The sequence below is a fragment of the Cetorhinus maximus genome, chromosome 34 (assembly GCF_964194155.1).
Source record: "Cetorhinus maximus chromosome 34, sCetMax3.hap1.1, whole genome shotgun sequence".
Classification (NCBI taxonomy): domain Eukaryota; kingdom Metazoa; phylum Chordata; class Chondrichthyes; order Lamniformes; family Cetorhinidae; genus Cetorhinus; species Cetorhinus maximus.
The window spans coordinates 5,380,670-5,398,728 of record NC_135912.1 but is presented as its reverse complement, the minus strand read 5'-3'; the positions used below and the strand labels follow the sequence as shown (position 1 = coordinate 5,398,728).

The 18,059-nt window shown below is 45.6% G+C and overlaps 1 protein-coding gene across 6 annotated transcripts in view; it reads right to left on the bottom strand.

Annotated features, from left to right (window-relative positions):
• The window catches only part of hdlbpb (high density lipoprotein binding protein b), a 100,891-nt gene that overhangs the window by 31,131 nt on the left and 51,701 nt on the right, over positions 1 to 18,059 (bottom strand). For all 6 annotated transcript variants that reach the window (XM_078533804.1, XM_078533800.1, XM_078533805.1 and 3 more), the window contains exons 12-16: positions 15,990 to 16,129; positions 9,492 to 9,596; positions 7,528 to 7,641; positions 6,008 to 6,094; positions 460 to 591 (exon numbers count right to left, since the gene is read on the bottom strand). In XM_078533804.1, the coding sequence (XP_078389930.1) occupies positions 460 to 591; positions 6,008 to 6,094; positions 7,528 to 7,641; positions 9,492 to 9,596; positions 15,990 to 16,129 (578 nt within the window). The remainder of the gene's footprint in view (positions 1 to 459; positions 592 to 6,007; positions 6,095 to 7,527; positions 7,642 to 9,491; positions 9,597 to 15,989; positions 16,130 to 18,059) is intronic.

Here is an 18,059-nt window from a genome sequence, read left to right as displayed (position 1 = left end):
TTGTAGCTTAATTCCATCTACCCACCTTCTTTCTCTTCTACTTAACACCCGTACAAAAACTGACTAATCTCAATTTTGTAATTTTCAGTTGATCCTACACAATGGCACTTTTTTTGGGAGGGGTTGGAAGGAGGGTTCCAGATTCCCACTACCCTTTGATGTTCCTTCCTAAGCCCTTTGGTCCTCCAACCATGACCTCCGTCCTCCCTCTGCTGCACCAATGGTAGCAGAGCTCCAAGCTTTCTGAGCTCCACTCTGTCTCTGAAACTGTCCAGCTCGCTTCCTGCTTTTGCAGACCTTCTCCAAATGCTCAAGCCTTTGGCCACCTCGCCTAACTCTCCCAGTGGTTCCCAAGCGTTTGCTTGTCGCTCCCCTGTGAAGTTCATCCAACGGCATTACTTAAAGACAAGTTGTGGTGAAGCTCAAAGGGTGGACAAGAGATGTCCCGGTCCGATGTACCAGTTCACGTTGAATGGAGAGGATGCGGTCTCGGGCAGCCTCACAGTTAGCTTTCTTCCCTGTGATGAGGATCACTTCCGAGTTGCTGTTTTCTGTTGGGAGGTCAATCTTTGTGTTCGTTTCTTCACGGATCTGGCGAGGGATAGCAGAGCATAAGTTAGAGGAAGTCATGAGTGTCAAAATCCTGGAACTCCCTCCCGAACAGCACTGTCAGCGATGCTACAACACATGGACTACGGTGGTTCAAGAAGGCAGCTCACCACCACCTTCTCAAGGGCAATAATCCCTTCCCAAGGGATGGGCAATAAATGCTGGCCTAGCCAGTGCCTGGTCCCATGAATGAATAAAAAGAAAATAGGCCATTTGGCCCCTCAAGCTTACTCCGCCATTCAATAAGATCATGGCTGAACTGCTTGTGGCCTTAACTCTACTTTCCTGCCTGCTCCCCCAATAACCCTTGACTCCCTTATTGGTCAAAATTCTGTGTCACTCAACCTTGAATATATTCAATGATCCAGCCTCCACTGCTCTCTGGGGAAGAGAATTGCAAATGCTAACGATCCTCTGAGAGAAGAAATCCATCCTCATCTCAGTCTTAAATGGAAGACCCCTTATTTCAGAACCATGTCCCCTAGTTCAATGACTTTGATGAGGGGACCGAAGGCATGGTAGCTAAATTTGCAGATGACACAAAGATAGGTAGGAAAGTATGTTGTGAAGAAGACATAAGGAGTCAGCAGGTGGATATAGATAAATTGAGTGAGTGGGCAAAAATCTGGCAAATGGAGTATAATATGGGAAAATGTAAAGTTGTCCACTTTGGCAGGAAGAATAAAAAAGCAGAGTATTATTTCTTAACAGAGAATGAGGTGCAGAGGGATCTAAGTGTTCCCATGAATGAGTCACAAAAAGTTAGTATGCTGGTGCAGCATGTAATTAAGAAGGCTAATAGAATGCTATCCTTTGTTACGAGAGGAACTGAACATAAAAGTAAGGATAAAAGCAAATTACTGCAGATGCTGGAAATCTGAAATAAAAACAAAAATAGCTGGAAAAACTCAGCGGGTCTGACAGCATCCAGAGAGGAAGACAGTTAACGTTTCGAGTCTGTATGACTCATATGGCGACCTCTTCTGCTCCCTGCCAAGCAAATGAATTAGTATCGCAAAATGTTTTGCTGCAGATGAGCAGCCTCCACCCCCCAACCCTCTCCGTCACAGGGCAATTCACCATCTTAGCCCAGGGGGGAGGGGGGTGATAACTTATCGGGGGTAGGCGGGATGTAGATTTGAAGTCAGATCAGCCATGATCTTCTTAAATAGCAGTGCAGCCTCGAGGGGCCGAATGGCCTACTGCTGCTCCTTGTTCGTGTAGCCAGGCTGGGGGGAGTGGCGGGGGGGTTTAAGTTAGCAGCAGGCTAGGCACTCTCAAAAAAGAAGATTCGCCAGCCCGTTTTTGGGAAGTGTTATAGATTGTTGCCTTGGTGGGGGTGCCTTGGTGTCCTAATCATCCCACAAAGAATCCCTTGTCAGCTTCAGCAGCCACAGGTAGCCAGCAGTTCAGGGCCTTAGATCAGTTGCTGTCCAGTAACCCTTACCCACTAGACACATGTGGTGTATTAGGAGTGCAGTTGTGGCTATTTACATTTCTGATGAGTAAATAAAGAGTAATAGACACTGTCCTTGGCTACGTGATCTCAGTACTCATATTTGCATGGCATGTGCATGTGAACCTCAATCTCGCTGTCTGATGATAGAATGGTCAGGCGAGTGGCACAGTGTGCAAGTGTTTTCCAGTCACTGCAACCACTTTGCTTCCTTGGTTACTGAATGCTGGTAAATAAATCCACACACGGAAAATCCATTTGCCTGCTGTGCGCAAATCTGCTGCCATGTTTACCCATTTTACGAATTACTGCATTGTAACTAATTGGTCTTGGGATGTCCTGGGTCATGCTGCGAAATTACAGAATAGTTACAGCACAGAAGGAGGCCATTCAGCCCATCGTGCTTGTGCTGGCTCGCTGAAGGAAATATTTACCTACTGCCACTCCCCCCACTTTCTCCCCCTAGCTCTGAAATTCTTCCTTTTCAAATAGTAATCCAACTCCCACTTAAAAGCCTCAATAGAACCTGCCTCCACCACACTCGCAGGCAGTGCATTTCAGATCTTAACCACTCACTGCATGAAAATGTTTTTCCTTATGTCACCATTGCTTCTTTTGCCAATTACCTTAGAGCTGTGCCCTCTGTTCTCAATCCTTTCACCAGTGGCAACAGTTTTTCCCTATCTACTCTCAACCACTCATGATTTTGAACACCTCTATCAAAACTCCTCTCAGCCTTCGCCAAGGAAAACAGTCCCAATTTCTCCAATCCATCTACATAACTAAAATTCCTCATCCCTGGAACCATCCTCGTGGACCTTTTCTGCATGCTCTCTAATGCCTTCACATCCTTCCTAAAGCGGGGAATCCAGAACTGAATGCAATACTCCAGTTGAGACTGAACCAGTGTTTTATGTAAGTTTAACATAATCTCCTTGCTTTTGTATGCTATACTCCTACTAATAAAGTCCAGAATGCTGTATACTTAATTAACTACGCTCTCAACCTGTCCTACCACCTTTAATGATTTATGCACATATACACCCAGGTCCCTTTGCTCCTGCACTCCATTTAGAATTGTACCCTTTATCTTATATTGTCTCTCCACATTCTTCCTCCCAAAATGAATCACTTCACTCGCATTGAGTTTCATCTGCCACTTGTCCGCCCATTCCACCAACCTGACCACGTCCTTTTGAAGTTCTACACTATCTTCCTCACAGTTCACAATGCTTCCAAGTTTTGTATCATCCACAAACTTTAAAATTGTCCCCATATACCAAGGTCTAGGTCATTTGAGGAACAGCAGGGGTCCTAACATCAATCCCTGGGGAACTCCACTACCAAACCTTCCTCCAGTCCGAAAACGTTCATTAACCATTACTCTGTTTCCTGCTCTTCCTGCCAGAACCAAACCCCGTCTCCCCAACATTCACCGAGTGGCACGTAAGGATCGGCACAATGCCTGGCTCACCGCTTACCACTTGTGCCCATATGCCAGCGCTGGGTCTTCCCCCACAATGGCCCCCATTGAGACTGGTCCATTCTTGTCACTAGCACCACAGCAGCTCAAACAACCTGCAGCACAGAAACAGGCCATTTGGCCCAACTGCTCCGTGCTGGAGTTTATGCTCTACTCGAGCCTCCGCCCATCATTACTTCATCTCGCCCCATCAACATAGCCTGCTATTCTTTTCACCCTTGTGCGCTCACATAGCTTTCCCTTAAATGCATCAAAACAACTTCTTTTAATCCTCCAAGGACTGAATTTTTTTTTTGTTTTACTCTCTGGAAAGCAAATATTTTCCATCACAGGTTCTATTTTTCTCCTCTTCTGTTACTGTGAAAGATTTAGAAGAAAAACAAATCGGCGGCTATCTGAGCAGATCAAAGATGTTGAGTTACATGAGCCGACTGTTAAAGGGTCCTGGGGCTCAATTCCTGGTCTGTGTGGATTCAGCTGATCTGAGTGAAAATAGGGTGGAAGGGCAGGTGGGGTGCTACTATGGGCCTCAGTGCCCCTCAGGTAGAGAGATCGAGAAACAAATAGAAACGCCCAGAGTTGTTTTTTCAAAACCTCATTACGAGGATGTGGGTGCTACTGCCAAGGCCAGCATTTATTGCTCATCCCTCGTTGCACTTAAGGTGATGGTGGCCTTCCTATTGAACCACTGCAGTCCGTGTAGTCAAGGTGATTCCACATTGCTGTTAGCTGTTAATTGTATTCAGACAATGGGCATTAACTGGGGAGTCCGTTTGTGCTCCTATGTATAGGAGCAGACTGAAATTGAGTTTGTTGGGTTTGGAGGTGCATGCTTGTAATATGCATCCGTAAATAAAAGCTTATACTCAGAGTCATATAAGGCACAGGAGGCCATTTGGCCCCTCAAATCCATGCCAGTTCTCTCTGGAGCAATCCAGTCAGTTCCATTCTTCCCAGTCTATCCCTGTAGCCCTGCAAGTGCCCCATCCAATTTGCTTTTGAAATCAATGATCGTCTCTGCTTTCATCACCCTCGTGGGCAGCAAGCTCCAGTCATTACCACTTGCTGCTTAAAAAATTTCTTCCTTACAACCCCCCCTCTGCATCTCATACCCAAAACCTTAAATCTGTGTACCTCTGCTCCTTGTACCATCAGCTAATGGGAACAGCTTTCCCTTGTGGGTAAAGACTAACTTCTGGTTTATGCTTCACTGCCCTGCTATCGTAAAGGTAACATTAGAGGCACAGGGTACAAGAGCAAGGAAGTTATGTTAAACTTGTATAAAACACAGGTTCGTCCTCAACTGGAGTATTGCGTCCAGTTCTGGGCGCCTCACTTTAGGAAAGATGTGAAGGCATTAGAGAGAGTCCAGAAAAGATTTACGAGAATGGTTCCAGGGATGAGGAACTTCAATTACGTAGATAGATTGGAGAAGTTGGGGCTGTTCTCCTTGAAGAGAAGGTTGAGAGGAGATTCGATAGAGGTATTCAAAATCATGAGGGGCCTCCCCATAGCCCTCCGCATTCTTCCTTTACAAATAATAATCCAATTCCCTCTTGAATACCTCAATTGAACCTGCATCCACCACATTCTCTTTCCAGATCCTAACCATTCGCTATGTGAAAAAGTTTCTCCTCATGTCTCCATTGCTGCTTTTGCCAATTACCTTAAATCTGTGCCCTTTCGTTCTCAATCCTTCCACCAATGGGAAGAGTTTCTCCCTGTCTACTCTGTCCTGACCCCTCATGATTTTGAACACCTGTATCAAATCTCCTGAACCTTCTCTTCCCCAATGAAAACAGTCCCCAACCTCTCCAATATTTTTCCACATTACTGAAGTTCCAGACTCGCAGGTGAATGTCTCATGGGATAAAATATCAGGGGCAGCTCAGCATCTCTTCGACCAGTGCCTTCAAGGGCAGTGAAGTACTGGAAACAAATTGAAGTTTCACTCAGAATTAGGAACAACAACAAGAAACAACAAGCATTTCTATAGTGCCTTTCGTGACCTCAGAACATCCCAAAGCATTTTACAGCCAATGAAGTATTCCTGAAGTGTAGTCACCATTGTAATATAGGAAATTTGGCAGCTAATTTGTGCACAGCAAGCCCCCACAAACAGCAATAATGACCAGATAATCTATTTTAGTTCTGTCGGTTGAGTGATAAATGTTGGCCCCAGGACACCAGGGTTAACTCTCCCTCTTTTTTACCTTCATTCAAGGGATGTGGGCTTCACTGGTTAGGCCAACATTTATTGCCCATCCCTAATTGCCCTTGAGGAGGTGGTGGTGAGCTGCCTTTTAAGACACGTTGCATGGGGGGTAGCTTAGATTATGAGCTCAAGTCTCTGGAGTGGGACTTGAACTTATGACCTTCTGTCACAGGTAAAAGTGCCACCCACTGAGCCACGACATGACACAAACAAAACCTGGTCGCTTTTACTCTCAAGTTCATACCTTTTTGATGTTGGCTCCTCCTTTGCCGATGATGTTCTTATGGAACTGCTTGAAGATGGGGATGGAGACAGAGTAGCTGTTCTCAATCTGGAGAGTGCAAGGATCAAGAAAAAACAGCTCAAAGACTTAAATACTCTGCAATGTGGGGATGACACTGTTTGCGATACACTGTTAGGAGGGCTGCAGTGTTATGCACATAAATTCAAGTTATTCAGTGGAGAGAGAAACGGAGTTGACATTTCAGGTCAGTGGCCTTTCATCAGAACAGTAATGTTAACGCTGTTTTCCTCTGCTGCACGATCTGCTGAGTATTTCCAGAATTTTCTATTTGGTTTACAGCATCTGCAGTATTTTGCTTCTGTTATTATTATCCTGTTACTTATACGCTGCAATGATGCTTGAAGGGAAAAGGGCCCCAGCCCCTTCAGCCTTTCCTGATAATTGTACCTTCTTCATTCTGGTATCATCATTGAAAATCAGTGTTGCACCTCCCACTGCCTCTATATCCTTTCCATAATATGGAGACCATTGTTGTGCAAGTACCCCAGTGTGGACTAACCAAGGCGCTATACAAATTTAACATAACTACACTGCTTTTCAGTTCCATAATTCCCAGAGAGTTCCTGGGAAATCCACTGTACAGGTTTTCATGTTTGCAGTCTAGAGCATCAGTTCCCAAACTGTGGGTCGCTACCCCAATTGGGGGTCACCAAAACATGCAAATGGGGTTGCGAGTTCCCCTTCCTCCATGACTGCACCCTGCACCAACCAATAAGGGCTCAGGCAACATCCGGTTCTGCCCTTGCCCTACTTGTCTCTCAGTCTCTCTCACTGGGCCATGGGCTCATGCCCACGGCCATTTCACCGACTCTTGTAGCCCAGCCCGACCTGGCGGCTATGCCTGAGCTGCGACATGCCTGAGCCTAACCCTGTCATCTTGGTGCCTTGGAATGACCTGGGCTCCAACGTCAGCCACGGTAAGACCAACAACCTGCTCTCCTGCTGTGTCCTGGCCAATGTCCATGAGCTAGAGTAGCTTAGATGAAGTAATGGACTGGCAAGTACATAAAATAATAACATTTTTACAAAGTGCTTTAAAAGCACTGATATTTATGTTTACATGATGTATTTATTATATGTTGATCGATAATATGTAAACTTTAGTTCGCGTATGTTACTGTGCTGCCTTATTGCTGCTTTATTTTTGTTGGCGTCTGGGGCCATGTTAATTTTCAAGTGTTAAAATGGGGTCATATGGCAAGCGCTTGGACTAGACTGTGTTGTTAGGGAAGATTCTGCCCCTTTCTCTACAACTGGTGGGGAGTGCAGTTGTTGTGGGAGAGGGCGGTGGTTTGCAGGGTCAGGGAAAAGGAGGGTGAGGGGTTTTGTACCAGACACAATGGTATAATTCTGGCCAAGAGTGTAAATCAAACGTGCAGCTGTACATGGGTACCATCACACCAGATGCTACAGTAACACACAACAGGAAAAAGTTCCGTCTGGAGCTCCACACTACTTACCAAGTCAGCGATGACTTTCTGAAGGAACTTGCCACACTTCTCTACCTCGTTCTTTGGGCCACGCAGCTGAACAATGTCACTTTTCTGCGCAGGATCCGGGAAGTTGATGATCACCTGGACCGAGAAAAAAAGTTAAGATGGTTTTTTGAAGGCTTGAAAGACCAGAGTGGTTTGTTACAATGGAAACAGCTGGCAGAATAGGATGAGGCTATTCAGCCCTTTAAATCTGTTATTTGGAACATAAGTAGGCCATTCAGCCCCTTAGCCTGTTACACCGGAGCAAGAGGCAATTCAGCCCCTCTAGTCGGTTACTCGGGAACAGGAGGCCATTCAGCCCCTCTAGCCTGTTACACAGGGACAGGAGACAATTCAGCCTCCCTAGCCTGTAACACAGGAGCAGGAGGGGACCATTCAGTCCATCCTGCCTGTTACACAAGAACAGGAGGAGGTCATTCAGCACCTTGAGTTTGTTACATAGGAACAGGAAGAATAGTTTATTGCATAGGAACAGGAAGAGGCCATTCAGCCCCTCAAGCCAGTTCTGCAATTAAATTATATCATGCTTGATCATACACCCACCATGGTTCCATATGCCTTAAAATCGTTACCTCACAACATTCTATGGCTCTCAGTTTTGCAATTGTCAACTAATCCACAGCCTCAACAGCTTTTTGACAGGGAGAGCTCTCAATCCAGACTTCCGCTCCCCTTTGTGTGAAGAGCTGCTTCCTGACATCACTCCTGAATTGCCTGGTTCTAAGTGTAAGGTGATGCTTCCTTGTTTGGGGCTCCCCCAACAAACCAGCCTCGCCATCAGAGGAAACAGTTTCTATTGCCCCTATCAAATCATTTAATCACCTTAAACACCTCAATTACACAACCCCTTAATCGTCATCCGAGAGAGAGAGAGAAAGAGAGGGGGAGAGAGAGAGATAGTACATACCTAGACTAGGTGGGTCAGAATTCAGTGAGGGCACTCAACAGCTGGGAAACTTTACCCCAGACTGCTCGGGGAGACTAGAAAAGTGGGATTGTTCTCCAGAGAGCAGAGAAGGTTAAGAGGAGATTTAATAGAGGTGTTCAACAAGGGGTTTTGATAGAGCTGATGGGGAGAAATGGTTTCCACTGGCAGGAGGGTTGGTGATGAGAGGGCACAGATTTAAAATAATTGCCAAAGGAACCAAAGGTGAGATAAGGAGGACATTTTTTAACGCAGTGTGTTGTAGCGATCTGAAATGCACTCCCTGAAAGGGCGGTGGAAGCAGATTCAACAGTAACTTTCAAAAGGGGGACTGGATACTTACTAGAAAAGGAAAAATTTGCAGGGCTATGGGGAAAGAGCAGGGGAAACTCTTTCGAGTTATCAACAGTCACAGATTGCAACTCTTTCGAGTACAATCACAGTTCTTGGTTTCCGGGAGTGGGACATGAACACACAACCCTCTGATTCAAAGGCGAGGGTGCTATGAACTGAGCCACAGCTGACACCTCCAAGAGCAGGGGAAACTCTTTCGAGTTACCAACAGTCACAGATTGCAACTTCTTTCGAGTACAATCACAGTTCTTGGTTTTTCCAGGAGTGGGACATGAACCCACAACCCTCTGATTCAAAGGCGAGGGTGCTATGAACTGAGCACAGCTGACACCTCCAACAATTGTAAGGAAACTCTTTCGAGTTACCAACAGTCACAGATTGCAACTTCTTTCGAGTACAATCACAGTTCTTGGTTTTCCAGGAGTGGGACATGAACCCACAACCCTCTGATTCAAAGGTGAGGGTGCTATGAACTGAGCCACAGCTGACACCTCCAAGAGCAGGGGAAGTGGGACTAATTGGAGAGTTCTGTCAAAGATCCAGCATAGGCACAATGGGCCGATTGGCCTTCTTCTAAGCTGTACAAGTCTATGGAAGAGTGGGGATGGTGTATTTGTGGTGGGAGTGGGTGAGAGAAGAGTGCTTTTACCTCAGGGAATTTGTCGCGAACCTCTTTAATCTTCTCTCCCTTCTGGCCAATGATGGATCGATGCAAGCGTTGCTCAATGATCAAGTCCTTGGTCCGTTCATTTTCCTTACAGTGGCAGAGAAAGGAAAACGTACAGAAGAAATAAAAAATTATCGGCAGCTGCACAGAAGTTAAGCCAAACTGGCAGACAGACTTTCTCCTTTACCCCACCACCCCCCCGCTCTCTCTGCTGGCTCCGGCAAACCCGTTTTTTTTTTTATTCACTCACGAGATGTCAGCATCACTGGCAAGGCCAGCGTTTATTGCCCAGAGCTTATTTCTCTTGAGAAAGTGGCGATGAGCCACCTTCTCGAATACAACTGAGAGGCCATTTCAGAGGGCGGTTAAGAGTCAACCGCATTGAGGCGAGTCAGGAGTCACACGTGGGCCAGATCGGGTACGGTGGGCAGATTTCCTTCCCTACAGGACATTCCAGGACCAGGTGGGCTTCTACGGCTTCTTCTACGAATCTGATAGTTTCAAGGTCACCGTTACTGAGACTAGCTTTTTATTCTCAATTTATTTAATTAGCTGAATTTAGATTCCCCCAGCTGCTGTGGTGGGATTTGAACTCAGGTCTCCAGGTCATTGGGTTACTAATCCAGTAACAATGCTACCATTTTGAATGAAGTTCTCAGATCAATGGCAGACTTCACCTGTAAAGGGTGTGGTTGGCCCAAGTATTCATTTCACAAATCTCCCTTGTAGATTAATGCACAAGCAATTGAGCCATTGCTATTTCTTATATACTCGCAGCTATCTAGCCTAGTTGCGTAAGACAGGAACATTAGGAGCTGGAGAAGGCCACTCAGCACCCCCTCCCGATCCTGTTCCGCCATTCAATTAGATCCTGTCTGATCTGTACCTCGACTACCAATACCTGCCTTTGTTCCACATCCCCGATACCCCCATGGTACTAAATGGGTAGCACTCTCACCTCCGAATCAGAAGGAATGTGTGTTCAAGTCCCACCCAGATATTTGAGTGCATAATCTGGGTTGGCACTCCCAGTGCCGTACCAAACGGAGCGCTGCGCTGCTGGACGTGCCATCTTTCAGTGAGATGTTAAACCAGGCGCCGCGTGCCCTCTCAGGTGGATGTATGAGATCCCATGACAATATTTCAAACAATGGGAAGTTCCCGCAATGTTCATCAATCAACCAACACCACAGAGGGAAAAAAAAATTGTCATTGTCACATTGCGGTCTGCGGGATCTTGCTGTGCATTTCCAACATTTCCTACACTACAGCAGTGACTACACTTCAAAGTACTTCATTAAGCTGCTCTGCAACCTCTTGATGCCGTGACGGGTTCTATATAAATGCAAGTCTTTCCTTTCTCAATCTGCTATGTGGCAGTGAGCAATGGGCTAGCAGAAAGCAGATGGAACTTAATACAGTGAAAAGTGAGGTGATGCATTTTGGCAAAAGGGATAGGGAGAGGCAATTATTACTTAATAGCACAGTTCAAAAGAGTGTACAGGGTTAGAAGGACCTGGGGTTGATGTGCTTAGATATCTGAAGGTGGCAGGGCCTATTCAATCAGCAGCTCGCAAAGCATATGGGATCTTTGGGCTTCATAAATAGAGGCATTGAGTACAACAACAGTTATTGTGAACCTTTATAAAGCTCTGGGAGAATGTGAGGGTTCTTGAGAGGGTGCAGAGGAGATTTAAGAACATAAGAAATAGGAACAGGAGTAGACCATTCGGCCCCTCGAGCCTGCTCTGCCATTCAACAAGATCATGGCTGATCTTCTTGTGTTTTGATTTCCACGTTCCCATCTAAGCCCGATAACCTTTGATCCCCTTACCTAACAAAAGTCTATCTACCTCCGCCTTAAAAATATTCAATGACCCTGCCTGCACCACCTTCTGAGGCAGAGAGTTCCAAAGTCGCACAACCCTCTGAGAGAAAAAAATTCCCCTCATCTCTGTCCTAAAAGGGTGACCCCCTAATTTTAAAACAGTGCCTCCTAGTTCTGGACTCACCCACAAGGGGAAACATCCTTTCGACGTCCACCTTGTCAAGGCCATTCAGGATCTTGTATACTTCAATCAAATCACCCCTCACTCTTCTAAACTCCAGTGGAAACAAGCCCAGTCTGTCCAACCTTTCCTCATAAAACTCATTAATTCCAGGTATCAATCTAGTAAACCTCCTTTGAACCACCTCCAATGCATTTACATCCTTCCTTAAATAAGGAGACCAAAACTGCACATAGTATTCGAGGTGTGGCCTCACCAATGCCCTGTATAACTGAAGCATAATATCTTTACTTTTATGCTCAATCCCTCTTGTAATAAAGGATAGCATTCCATTAACCTTCTTAATTACTTGCTGTACCTGCAAATTAACTTTTTGTGATTCATGTACTAGAACACCTAGATCCCTCTGCACCTCAGAATTATGCAGCCGTTCTCCATTTAGTAATACTCTGCTTATTTGTTCTTCCTGCCAAAGTGAACAACTTCATTTTCCCACATTAAACTCCATTTGCCAGATCTTTACCCACTCACTCAACCTATCTATATCCATCTGCAACCTCCTCATGTCCTCTTCACAATATACTTTCTTACCTATCTTTGTGTCATCTATAAACTTTAGCTACCACGTCTTCACTCCCCTCATCTAAGTCACTGATGTAAATCATAAAATGTTGAGGCCCCAATACAGGCCTCTGTGGGACTCCACCTGTCACACCCTGCCAATCAGAAAAAGACCCATTTATGCATACTCTCTGCTTTCTGCCAGCCATGCTAACATGTTACCCCCTTCACCAAGCACTTTTATTTTCCGTAATAATCTTTGATGAGGCACCTTATCAAATGCCTTCTGGAAATCCAAGTACAGTACGTCTACAGGCTCCTCTATATCCACTGCGCATGTTACTCCTTCAAAAAACTCCAATAAATTGGTTAAACATGATTTTCCTTTCACAAAACCATGCTGACTCTTCCCTATTGCCTTGAGCTCTTCTAAGTGCCCAGCTATAACCTCCTTAATGATCAATTCTAATAACTTCCCACGACAGACGCCAAGCTTAGTGGCCTGTAGTTTCCTGTTTTCTGCCTCCCTCCCTTCTTGAATAGAGGGGTTATATTTGCTACTTTCCAATCTGATGGAATCTTTTCAGAATCTAGCGAATCTTGGAAAAATTAACACCAGCGCACTGACTACCTCATTAGCCACCTCTTTTAAGACCCTAGAATGTAGTCCATCGGGACCCGGAGACTTGCCGACCTGCAGCTCCATCAATTTACTCAGTACCGTTCTCCTAGTGATTTCAATTTCACCAAGTTCCTCTCTCCCTTTCACTTCCTGATTTGCAGCTATTACTGGAACGTTTTTTGTTCGTCAATGGTGAACACAGAAGCAAAATATCTGTTCATTTCTTCCGCCATTTTCTTATTATCTACTATTAACTCCCCACTGTCACTCTCTGGAGGACCAACACTCGCTTTACTTACTCTTTTCCTTTTTAAATACCTGTAGAAACTCTTGCTATCCGTTTTCACATTTCTAGCTAGCTTCCTCCCATACTCTAATTTCTTTCTCCTGATTAACACTTTAGCCATTCTTTGCCGTTCTTTATATTCTGTCCAATCATCTGTCTTGCCGCTCAGCTTTGCGGAGGTTTATGCTTTTTCCTTAAGGGGTCCTCCCCTTAGAACTTATCTTTATAGTGGGAATGTACTTATTCTGAATACTCTGAAATATCCTCTTAAATGTCTGCCACTGCTTCTCTGCTGATCTATCCTCTAGCCTAGTTTCCCAGTTTACCAGAATGGGACCTCTCACCTAATTTACTCTACCCTATTTTACCAGAATGGTTCCAGGGATGAAAGATTAGGTTGGAGAAACTGGAGTTGTTATCCTTGGAGCAAAGGAGATTGAAGGGAGATTTGATAGAGGTGCACAAGATGATGACAGGTTTTGATAAGGTGGACAAAGAAATGTTGTTCCCATTAGCTGATGGTACATGGGCTTGGGGACACAAATTTAAGATTTTGGGTAAAAGATGCAGGTGGGAATGTGAGGAAGAACTTTTTTATGTAGCAAATGGTAATGATCTGGAATTTGTTGTCTATAGGGTGGTGGAAGCAGAAATAAGCAATGATTTCAGAAGGAAACTGGATGGACACTTGCGGGAAATAAACTTGCAGGGCTTTGGGGTTAGAGCAGGGGGATGGGACTGACTGGATTGTTCTACAGAGGGCAGACTCGATGGGCCGAAAGTGTAGCACAACAGCAAGAGCCTTGGAGAAGAGTGTTGGGGGAGGTGGGGGGGATTGAAGTGGGTTGGGGGGTGGTGGGAAACAATAGAAAAGGGAACAGGCAAATCAGGAGAATGAGCAGGAGATGCCAAACCAAAGAAGAGGTCAGCTGCCCAAGTGAAAAGAGATGAGGTGACTGATGGAAGGGAAGCTAGAGGTAGCAATCCTGAGAAAGGGAAGTTTCTTCAGGAAACCTGAGGAATGGGAGCAGGAAACCAGGAAAATAATTCTGCTGGCCAGAGGTCCAAGAGAAGTGTAAGAAAATGTCACTTTAGCAGAAAGAAAGAAAAATTTGCATTCATTTCATTCCTTCACAGGATACTTACTGGCTTCACTGACCAAGCCAGCATTTGTTGCCCATCCCTAATTGCCCTTGAGAAAGTGGTGCTGAGCTGCCTTCTTGAACGGACGCAGTCCATGTGGGGTAGGTACAACCCCAGTGCTTGTTAGAGAGGGTGTTCCAGGATTTTGACCCAGCGACAGTGAAGGAACAGCGGTATAGTTCCGAGTCAGGATGGTGTGAGACTTAGAGGGGAACTTCCAGGTGGTGGTGTTCCCATGCATCTGTTGCTCTTGTCCTTCTAGATGGCAGAGGTTGTGGGTTTGGAAGGTGCTGGCTTGGGAGCCTTGGAGATTTGCTGCAGTGCACACTGCTGCCACTGTATCACATTTTACATAGCGCTTTTCACGGATGTCTCAAAGCACTTTACAGCCAACTAAGTACTTTTTGAGGTGTAGTCATTGCTGCAATGTAGGAAATACGGCAGCCAATTTGCACACAGCAAGCTCCCACAAACAGCAATGTGATAACGACCAGATAATCTGTATTTGTGATATTGATTGAGAGATAAATATTGGCTAGGACACCAGGGATAACTCCCCTGCTCTTCTTCAAAAGAGTACCATAGGATATTTTACATCCACCCATACAGGCAGATAGCACCTCGATCTAATGTTTCATTCAATAGATAGCATCTCCAACAGTGCAGCACTCCCTCAGTATTGCCCTGGCACTTGAACCTGAACCTTGTGACTCAGAGGCGAGAGTGATACAATATAGCTGCAGCTGACGGATAGTTAGAGGGATTAGATGTTGAAAGGATTAAATTACTCACTTTTTGACCAACTGCCGGCACAGGGCAGGGGGACAGCTAAGAGCGGTGTAGGGGTTATAAAACCTTTCACTTATGTGTCCAAGGAACAAAGGGACGTTTCCTGATAGGTGGATATTTGCCGTAAAAAGGCAGAGAGAGAGAGAGAGAGAGAGATGGAAATAGAAAGGTGCATAGAGAGTGAATGAGAAGATGATTTTGAAGAAGACTAAAGAGACAGCATCAGGGAAGGTAAACAGGAACAAGAGTAGAGGTAACAGGGTCAAGATTTCCACCAAAAGAACAACAGTGATATCATTCTGAATCGTACACTGTATACAGGTTAATTACTGCAATGTATTGATTTTTACTTGTGTCAAGTCATAACTATTGACGAAAAGGTCCATCTGACAGAAGATCATCAACCCTGACATGTTAACTCTGTTTCTCTCACCACAGATGATACCAGGTCTGCTGCATATTTTCTCTTTTTATTTCCTAAATATTACTAATATGGTATCAACATCAAACATTGGAACAGAGAGTCAGAATTGGCTACAGAGAGGAGTGGCATTGGAGACCTAAGGAAGGACAGGAGGACAGGTAATCGAACTCCTTCAGGGAGCAGTATCCTACCGTGCAACAAAATGATGTGCATATAAAACAATGCCACGCTTTCAAACCTTTCTCCCTCACGATCTAAATTTCTACATGCACATTTTAAGTATACACCTTTAAGTGTAATGAAAGTCTTGTGATACAGTGGGTCGCGCCCCCGCCTCTGAGCCAGAAGCTCCGAGTTCGAGTCCAACCCCAGGAGTTGATGGCCAAGGAAGGTGCGTCCATAACGTGACAAATCCTTCCGACACGCGCCAATGGCAGGCGGTAAGATTGGGAGAGGTTCCTGGTCAGCCAGGTGATGGAAAGAACATTGGAGTCTCCACCATCACTATCCAAAGCTCCAGACTACAACACGCGTGCAAAAATGTTGGGCTCCCTGAGTGAACTGTAACCCACCACCCCCACCATGCACAGCAACGATCTCATAACATAACAAACTTGGTGAGACGGAGGTAGAGAACTACAATTACCATCCTGACCGCCATCTCGAGTAGTTCCTTCTTAGCCAGTTGCACGCCCTGTGGTTCTCCTTCAATCCGAATCAGATGACTCTTCTCATTATCTGGTGGGATGCGCACTGACACTTTGCACTGTTCCTTGATACGATTTACTGAAGGGGGGGTTCGGGGGGTGGGGAGGGGAGGGTGGAAAAAGGCAAAGGGTTTTTCAAAGTCAGTTGTTACGGCAGTTTTCTTTCATCAGGAGATGAGGAGAGAACACCAGAAGTGGCAATGGAAAACCAGTGGAGACTTCCCACCTGAGGGGTAGGTTTGATAAATTAGGATGTGCAAAGTTTTAAAAAAGAAAGCAAGAAGAGGCGATAATAAAACTACACACAAACAGTAGGTTAGAATATTAGGATGGTCATGTGTAGAAAATTATAGGCACCACAACGTTTTCTGATACCTGTTGGCTGCATAAGGTCCCATCAGGTGCAGTGGTGTGAGGCCTTGAAAGATTCATTAAGTGGTGCTCAACTAAATGAAACATTCAGTGGTGATCAGACAACTAAAAGATAAATGGTGGCAGGATTGTAGGGAATTGCAGAAGCAAATGGCAGAAGCTTTCTCAGCTACGCTGGGAGTCAGAGAACCGTTAAAGTCTGCAGAGGGCCAATGAAAGGCACCTCAGGGTAGATTCACATGGGACTTCCATGTATGGCATGGCGTTAAGTGTTCACTTTGCATCAGTGGATGATGCTCAAACCACCAGTTATGGGTTAGCCATAGATAAGAAAATTGTTGTCATCGAAGTAGCCAGGGACATACTAGACAGGAAGAAATGTTTCTGGGCTTTTTAATTTGCCTCTCCCAGGCCACATGGCTGTTGAAGCTCCAGACATTACGGGCTGGATTTTCAATTGCCCAAGGTGGGGGGGCAGGGGGGGGGCGAGGAGGTCAGGTACGGGCGTGTTTGAAAATAGCGGGCTCGGATGGCATGTCAGTCTTCCAATGCCACTGGAACGCGCTGGAATTTTCAAAGCGAAGGCTGGTGGGGGTGGGGCAGGGTGGAGAGCTGGCAACTCGTACGCCTCCAATTAAATGCCTGTTAAACTCGATCAAGAGCTGGTCAACGGGTCGGAGGGGGACAGAAGGAAACTTTCAAAGCTGGGAACAGGAAGAGCGAGCGATCTAGGGTACATTAGCGCACAGCCATCAGGAGCACAGCAGAGGGCTATTATTCATTGTTGCTGCTGATTTATAGTCTTGGAAAGGAAAGGAAAGTCAACCAGAAGTTCTCAAACAGTGGCACAAAGTTACCATCAACTGAGCAGAGCGGATTAAGTACCTGGGCACTGGGCGCTTGGGCTCTTGTTTGGACAATGAGACAGCTGGACCTCTACTCTCCTGTCTGCTCCATTCCTCAAGGCAAAGGAAAGGCCGGTCATGTCTCTATCTGCCTTTGAGAATCGCCAGTTCCCCCACTCTGGGTAGCATCCGTTGCCACCAATTGAATGCCAAACTCGCCTCCTTTCCAATTTGGACCTTTTCATATCAATATGGCTGTGACACTGACATCGCGCAGAGTTGGGACCTGGAAACGATCTAGGTGCCGGTTTCTTAACCCCAGATTGAGAACCCAACCCCATGACCGTTTGATGAACTAAATGGTCCTTTACTGCCTGTCATTTATTGGGTGTTCAATCTGGGCCCCTTACTATCTATAGGGAGGCATGTCAAGGCCACAGAGAGGGTTCGAGATTAGATCCAGAGAGGAGGGGCTTTAGTTATGAGGAGAGATTACGCAGTGGGAGCTCTTTGCCACAGAATAAAGATTTGAGAGGAGACCTGTCAGAGGTGTTCAAACTTAGGAGAGCTTTTCATAATGCCAATAACGATAACATTAAACTATTTCCGCTGGTCAGTGAGTGGGGAAACTAAGGGGACATCAACTTACGATCATTACAGAAGGAGAACTTTTTTGTTCATTTTGCCACTAGGCGAAGGAACCAGAAAGCAGCAAGTTTCTAGAAGGAAACAGGTAAATGTTTGAGAATGCTAAATTTAGAGGAGTGCTAAGGGAGGGCAGGATTAAGTGGG